The 8,343-nt window shown below is 33.0% G+C and overlaps 1 protein-coding gene across 1 annotated transcript; it reads left to right on the top strand.

Annotated features, from left to right (window-relative positions):
* Window positions 1–5,760: 5,760 nt before the first annotated feature.
* Window positions 5,761–7,751, top strand: LOC107769031 (NAC domain-containing protein 92). Its single transcript, XM_016588207.2, has 3 exons — window positions 5,761–6,157; window positions 6,307–6,584; window positions 6,907–7,751. Exons 1-3 carry the CDS (start codon window positions 5,971–5,973, stop codon window positions 7,417–7,419), a joined length of 978 nt encoding a protein of 325 aa, XP_016443693.1. The 5' UTR covers window positions 5,761–5,970; the 3' UTR covers window positions 7,420–7,751.
* Window positions 7,752–8,343: the final 592 nt, after the last annotated feature.

Genomic DNA, 8,343 nt, shown 5'->3' with positions numbered 1-8,343 from the left:
TTCTTTCAGCTCAACTTTCAGAAGATATGACATGCCGATAGCAAAAAAATTAAGTTTCCAATTTTGGTTGGACATTTCATTCTTAGCTTTGCCTCTTTTTTGTTTGCTGTTTTTAGTTTAGACGACCTAATTATACCGATTCGTTGAATTAAAGATCTTTCTATATATCTAAATTGCTCGTAGTTCATTTCCATACAATGAACCGTCAAAAGACTTTTCAATCTTTATCCATTACCTAATGTTAGAGGACTTAATTCCCATGTATTAATTAATTACATCTTAATCAAGACTCAAAATTGAGATTAATTAATCACAAATATCAGATTCCTCCCCCCGGACCTTAACTCTCTCTGTCATTCTTTCGCAGATTTTAATCCATTTTCATTACATCTTAATACAATTTCAAACTTCGTAGTTTACAACTTATAAAATATGGATGAGAGAATCAATCAATTAATCAACTACTAATATTCAAATCCTGAATTAGTTGAATAGTGATGAGAATACGAGAAAGAAATAGCTTAAACTAATTTTTACTTCTTAATCTTATCTAATCTAATTAAATACTCAATTAGTCGTTTGAACCTAATCTTGTCATTTTTTTTAATTCCTCGATAATCTCGTTAGTATCAACTTCAATAATTTGGACATTCTTTCGAACCAAATGAGGCCACGTGAGTGTTTCCCGTAGTGGCTACTTGTCGGAAAGGATGAAACATGGCCCACATTAATTTCCATCTCAGCAGAATTAAAGTCTACAGTCAAATGTGCGTATTAGTTTAGCAACAAGTTAGGCTAGGGTTTACGTTTTGGAGAAGGCACCCAATGATAACTCCTAATGTGGAAGGATTGGTTACTTCTCCGTCGACAATGGCTGCATAGTCGACAGTCGCTAAGTATCAGTCGTGTACACAAGATTAGTGGCGAAGCCACAAATTTATTCAAGGGCGTTCAAAGTTGAAAGAAGTGAAAAAAATTCTCTGAAAAAGAATGCTCAATATATGTTATATACCTCTAAAATCTAATATATTACCTATATATACAGTGTAGTTTTCCGACGAAGGATGGTCAGTTGACCACCCTTTATAACATGTAGCTTTGCCCATGCACAAGATTAAATAGTGTCATTTTTTATATTTATATTCAATATTTTTATTTATCTTATTATATATATATATATATATATATATATATATATATATATACATGGAAAAGGGCCAAAAATACCCTTAAATTATTAGAAATAGATCAATAATGCCCTCCGTTTATCTTTTGGCCCAAAAAAATCCTTATCGTTAATCAATTGGAGCAAAAATGCCCTTCCTAGCTAACGGAACACCACGTTAAATGAAGCCAAAACTAAAAATGTTATAATATTGTTGATATGGAACTCAGACTCTTCATTCTTTTATCATGCACAACCTCTCTTTGCTCTGACTTTATAAGGTACTGAATCTTACTAAGAGTTTCTGATAACTTCAATAAGAAGCAATTTTGCGATCAAGCTTGAGGCAACGTTGTTCCATGGATGCGATTTTGGAGAGTTTGGAGGCCAACAACTGAGACTTGCTTTGCTGGAGCTCTTTCTCCAACTGAAGAATAGAGCGAGGCTCGTTCCTGCTCTGCTCCACCTGTTCAAGTCTTTCTCTGAATGTCGACGGAATCGCCATTGCTGAGGCGCTTCTGCAAACTTAAGATTCAGGAGGTTTTAACTTTAGCCTCTTAGGTTTGAAAATGATGTTGAGGCGGTTAAACATAAATTTGTGCTCCTCCAAGTGGCTATCTGTGCACTTGATGGTTCCTTGAGAAATGATAAAAATTACTTACTACTCGTAAAAAAAACAATTACTACTACAACTATTCAATCCCAAACTAACTAAGTAGGCCATATGAATCAGCAATATTTAGACCTGTTTCATTTCAATACAGGAAATCATCTTGGCCCTCTAAAAAAATAGGAGGTAGCTGGTTCTTTTCCTTTTTATGGTAATTGGTGAAGGTGAAGGTGGTAACTTTTGGACAGAATGATTAAGAAGAACGGAGGTGGAGGCATGATGGATTTTTTGCTGGTTTTGCTATAGGTTTAGATAATGAATTATAATATTTGAATAAGAAACCAAAAAAAAAAATCTGCAACAATTTATTTAGTGGACCTTCAAAGCTTTTAGTGGCTTTAATGGCAGTCAATAACATCGGTTTATTTTTTGAAGAACGATGTGCATGATAAAAGAATAAAGATTCTGTCCACGCTGGCTAGAGTTCCATATCAACAATATTATAATATTTTTAATTTTGGTTGCATTTGACGTAGCGTTCCGTTAGTTAGGAAGGGCATTTTTGCTCCAATTGATTAACGGTAAGGGTTTTTTTGGGCCAAAAGGTAAACGGAGGGCATTATTGATCTATTTCTAATAGTTCAAGGGTATTTTTGACCCTTTTCTGCCCACTTCATCATATCCTCTTCTAACCGATATTAAGTGACATCGGTTTGGGCAAGGTGTCTCTGCTTTTTAATATCACTAGACTATAAGCGTCGATCTATTTTCATGCATATTATTGTTTCTTTTTTTTCCAAAACATATCATTGTTCAAAGGATCAGGATGGAAACGAAGAATCAAGCCAGAGGCGGATGTAGTGTATATTCGATGAGTTAAATTGAACCCATAATTTTTGACGCGGAGTAAAAATTCATATGTAAAAGTTCACTAAAAATGCAAAAATAGTAGATATGAACCTATAACTTTAAAAATAGAATGAGTTCAATGCTAAAAAATTTAAAAGTTGAACCCATAAGGTTTAAATCCTTGATCGGATTCTGAATCAAGCAGTATAAAATATAAATTGCAACAAATTGGACATACTTCTTTTTTTGGAATACATTATTGTGCTATTTTGCGCATAAAGATGGTGTGTGTTGTGTTATTATATGACTAAGCTCTCTTTTTTTGGTAATTATGACTATAAGCTCTCTAATTAGTGTTTTAATGCTTTTTTATTAATTAAAATACATTTTAGTGAAAGATGGGAGAGGTTAGCTTTGAGTTAGAATTTCGAGTCACGTTGAATGAAAAGTAAAAAATCACGGTTGATTAATAATATAAGGTGAAAATGTTAAAAACAGAAAGTTACAAGCCATAATATAATGATTCTAAAAAATAAAAAAAACTTTCACTGTGCATTAAAAGCAATGTTCTAATAGGTTCGGACGACTAAGGTTTCTACAATGTGAACAATTTTTGTGTGGCCAGTCGCGAAGCCAGGAATTTTCTTAAGGGTGTTCAAATTTGAAATAAGTAAAAAAATAATCCGACAAAGGGTGTTCAATACATGTTATGTACCTCTAAAATCTAATAGTTTACCTATATAAACAGTGTAATTTTTCGACAAAGGATGATCAGTTAAACAGTGTAATTTTCCGACAAAGGGTACCACCCTAACCCAAGTGTGCCTTCGCCCCTGTGGCATTCAAGACGAGGAGTTGAGGACCACGGTACTGGATCATTAAAGTATTTTAATTAGCACACTTTGGCGGTGACGTGGTGAAGATTAGACCCTAATTCATGGATATTTATCTGTTAAGAAGTGCTAATTAAGAAAAAGTACAGGATAATAAGGAATCTTGAATCTACTGCACAAATAATAATGACAACGTGATTACATGTGAATGTGAATGACTACAACTGACGGCTCTTTCCTACTATTGATTGCTCTATTATTTTTGGCTTACACAAATACACTTTTTACGGCTTCGAGAATTATTACTCTCTATTATCACTTTTTTAGTCTCTCTTACAATGTTATACTTTTTTATTTAATTTAAATTTTATTTTACCCTTAATAAATATATTTAAATTTATATAAAATTTTAATAACTTATTTTAAACCAGAAATTTTAATTTTTTTATTCTTTCTTAAATCTCATGCTTAATCAAAAAGAAGAAACAACCCAAATAGTCGTCTAGCTAACCTCTTAAACAAAATATAAATGATAAATATATAATATATGTACAATTCAAGAGTATATAATATATAGCCGTATACCATCAATATACAGTCTACATATATCGACTAGAAAAAGTAATATTGAATTTGAATGGCTATTTGTGTAACAATCCTAATAAAAAGTCGCCACATAAATTAAGACAAAATTAAGACAAAAGGGAAGTATGATTTATAGCATTCAGACAGAAGTTATTGTTCGCCAAATCTCTCACAAGAGTGGGGCTTTTGGCCCCGGGGTGGTTTGGGGGGGGGGCTTTTTGCTTTTTCCCTTGTTCATAGGGCTGAGTAGATAATAAAACGTAGGAGTTTTTTTAAGGTTATTATTCAAATACGACACCGCCCACAGAGACTTTCTATCAAGTGTAAAGTGAAAAGAATCAAAGGAAACTGGTAAGAGTATACGTGAATATTATGAACAATAGGTGTATATATGTGGTCATAAAGTAAATAAAAGAGTACAAGAGTGAGAGACAGATGTAAGCCATGTGCATGGTGCAGCTTGACATGATTGAATTTAATTACTTTGGTCTTAAAGATACACTTTAATTACGACCTTCCACATTCACAGCACAAGAAGCTAATTACGGAAATTTTTTTAAACCTGGTTAAGGACCAAACTATGCTTTTTTTAATTTAGGGATTAAAGATAATTGATTGGTCTTGCAAGATTTAATATTTATAAGCTGTACCTAAGTATCTAGGATAATTATTAGCACCTTTTATGCGACTGTGTCAGCAGTAATATCACAGTTGACATTTATGAACTTTCTTGACAATTTCTAAAATATGTAGGCTATATGTTTAGGTCATTTACTGGTAAATAAAAGTCATGGCGAAGCTAGAAATTTATTCAAGGGTATACAAATTTAAAAGAAGTAAAGAAAAAAAAATTCGACAAAAGGTGTTCAATATACCTCTAAAATGTAATATTTTATCTATATACATATTGTAATTTTTCGACGAATGGTGATCAACTGACCACCCTTGTAACCATGTGGCTTCGCCACTAAATATAAGGAGAGGGGCATAGGGAGAATATTCGCTACGGGTTTAGACAAACCTAGTATCTTTGCTTAAACTCTGAATTTGTATTAAAAATATATATATATATATATATATATATATATATATATATATATATATATATATATTACTTGTTTTTAAATTGCGAACCCATTAACTAAGACGAGTTATAGTTTATTGGCAATTCAGAATTTATAAACTACAAATCCTAACTCCGCCTCTGAATATAAGTCATTTTGTGTAATATTTTGATTATTCCATCAATAAGCTAAGCTTTGAGTATAATTGTGTCACCGGTTTGAATTTCTACTGCCTTTCAAATTTCTGGTTTATTTTTAAGAAAACAAAATAAATATTTGAATTCACCCATGAGAAGAAGGTGACGGATATACAATGACTATTTAGTTACATAGCAAAATTTTGAAGTAGATTATATTGGTTAAACAAATGACAACAAACAAGAGGTATTTACCAACCATTTGAATTTCCAAGTTTACCTAATGACATATACACGCATATGATTACGCCATTTTCATTTAATTAAATCATTAAAACGGAGTTGAAATATGAAAGCTAGGTATGGAGATAAGGGAAGAGCTTTTGGTCAACTTCAACACGAAAGCGACAATTTTATTTTGCTAATAAAATTAAAGCCAAAATTAGAACTGCCCAACCCAAGTTGGCTTTTAGAAATTAAGTTAACAAATTACTCCTATTTAGGGACAAGTGTTCCTCCTTAGCTACACTTTTATCTCAATAATACCAATAATCCTTCTACTACAAGTTTTCCTCTCTTCCCTTAACTCCACTTCCCTTTTTTTTACATAATATTCTTCACTCCTTCATATAATTAGTTTGTGTTCATATTCAAAAGCTTTCTTATTTTTATGTTACACCTTTAAAGAAATTGATAATAATTTGAAGAAATTTAAACTTTAGAAATTATGGAGACTGTGTGTGGATTTGAGGGGTATGAAGAAGAAATGGAATTGCCTCCTGGTTTTCGTTTTCATCCAACAGATGAAGAGCTTATCACTCATTATTTAGCCCCTAAGGTTCTTGATTGCAACTTTAGTGCTAAAGCTATTGGTGAAGTGGATTTGAACAAAGTTGAACCTTGGGATTTGCCATGTAAGTTTACTATACTGCGTACAACGACCCTTATGACTCATGGGTTGCACCTTTGTCCCTAGACTCATGATGAATCCCGATGAGTGATTTCTTGAATTTATCCAAATACATATTTTATCTCTGTGTATTTAATTTGTTTTGAAATGCAGGGAAGGCAAAAATGGGCGAAAAAGAATGGTACTTTTTCTGTATCAGGGACAAGAAATATCCAACAGGACAGAGGACAAACAGAGCAACAGAAGCAGGGTATTGGAAGGCAACAGGCAAAGATAAAGAGATATTCAAGTCAAAAACATTGGTTGGTATGAAGAAAACTCTTGTTTTCTACAAAGGAAGAGCACCTAGAGGAGAAAAAACAAATTGGGTCATGCATGAATATAGATTAGATGGCAAATATTCAGTCCACAACCTTCCAAAATCTGCCCAGGTAAAAAAAATCATCAAAAACATGCTTTTTCTTCCCTGTTTAAGGTTGTTGTTTTGTCACTATGTGGATTCAAAATTTAATTTTTATGAGTTGAAGTCCAGATTTCGTTGAAGATTCAGAGTTTTTACATAGAAGAATTAACCTAAACAACCGCTCATTCAACCACATAAACTAACAATAGCCGACATATGTATAATATATATATAATTCATGTAGAATATGTGTAAAATCGGATACAATCAGCGTATAATCTATGTATACCGGCTAGAAAAAGTAAATTGAATTGTTGACAGTATTCTGATTTTTTCCCTTTTTCCTGCAGAATGAATGTGTGATTTGCAGAGTTTTCAAGAAAACTTCAGGAGGGAAAAAGATAGCAATCTCAAGTCTAATCAGAAACAACAATATGACAGAAAGTCCACGGTCCTCAAATTTGCCACCATTAATGGACATGTCACCATATAATAATCAGATTACAACAACAACCAGAAGTAGTGGAGAGACAAGTAATTCTCATGTGACCTGCTTCTCCGATTCAATGGAGGACCAAAAACCTCAAACACATCAACCTCTGGCTTGTTCCCCTCCTTCTGTTGATTTCCAAAAATACCCTTCAAATATACCAAACCAAGTCATGCAACCCTACATTGAAAATTTCCAGTATGTAGATTCTGGACTTATGCAAGATAATTCTATATTGAGGCTTTTACTGGAAAACAACAATTATGGGTCAGAATCAAAACACAACATTCATTTGAGAGGTTACGAGGATCATAATGACTTCAACATCAATTCAGCTGGGCCAGTGGACCTTGATTGTCTCTGGAATTATTGAATTTGATTAGAGTTTGGATAAAACATTTAAGTAGGGACTTTAGTTTATAGCGATTGAAGGCTTGAAATGCAATAGAAATAGCAAAAAAAAATAGATTGAATGTGGGACATAGGGCAGAAATTGTTGCTATTGTTAGGTCACTGTTTGTGTATAGATTTGGCTCCACTCGAAATAATACAGAAGTTAATTGGTTTGTTAATATCAAAATGTAGTTCAATGTTTCAGGGTTATGAGCATTTGAACAGTTTAGTAGATATGTTTGTTAGCGAAAGATCATGTAAAACAATTTTTTCACTTAATAATTGATGTATTTAGAGTAACATTTACAGACATCGTAACTGGTAAAGTTGTTGTCATGTGACTAGGAGGTCACGGGTTCGAGATGTGAAAACAGCCTCTTGCAGAAATACAGGATAAGATTGCGTACAATAGACCCTTATGGTCCGGCCCTTCTCCGGACCACGCGCATAGCAGAAGCTTAGTGCACCAGACTGCCCTTTATTTACTGACAGCGTAAGTAGGTGTAATTTTAACTTGTTATAATAAGTTTCAAGTTCTAATATCAAGATTGCTATAAAGAATTATTTATTATTGTAAATTAACTCAAACTCTTTACGAAAAGCGAAAACTTCACTAACAATTGGCCTCTTTAATCCTCGCGGTTATCTTTTAATGATGTACTTAGTGTTAGAAAATTTGATTAATGTCATGCTTTCAAATCTCAGTTAGTTAGGAGGATTCATATTTTATTACATATTAGTTAGATTAGTTGGTTATGTGATAGCATCATATGTTAGAAGTTTGTGGGATCCACCAACAAGGATTGTGGTGGAGTGGTAAGTACTCCTTCATTCTTAACCAAAAGTTTTGAGTTCGAGTCCTTGGGTATAGAGTCGCCTTTGTTAGGGAACGCTTTACCCCCAA

The sequence above is a fragment of the Nicotiana tabacum genome, chromosome 3, assembly GCF_000715075.1.
Source record: "Nicotiana tabacum cultivar K326 chromosome 3, ASM71507v2, whole genome shotgun sequence".
NCBI classification, from domain to species: Eukaryota; Viridiplantae; Streptophyta; class Magnoliopsida; order Solanales; family Solanaceae; genus Nicotiana; species Nicotiana tabacum.
This window is presented reverse-complemented; position numbering and strand designations above follow the sequence as displayed.

What these genes read in the sequence shown, in the direction of transcription:
- LOC107769031 (XM_016588207.2), top strand. Translation starts at nt 5,971, where the DNA reads ATGGAGACTGTGTGTGGATTTGAGGGGTATGAAGAAGAAATGGAATTG. An exon ending in TGAACCTTGGGATTTGCCAT is followed by an intron (nt 6,158 to 6,306) that starts GTAAGTTTACTA and finishes TTTGAAATGCAG; the next exon opens with GGAAGGCAAAAATGGGCGAA. An exon ending in ACCTTCCAAAATCTGCCCAG is followed by an intron (nt 6,585 to 6,906) that starts GTAAAAAAAATC and finishes TTTTTCCTGCAG; the next exon opens with AATGAATGTGTGATTTGCAG.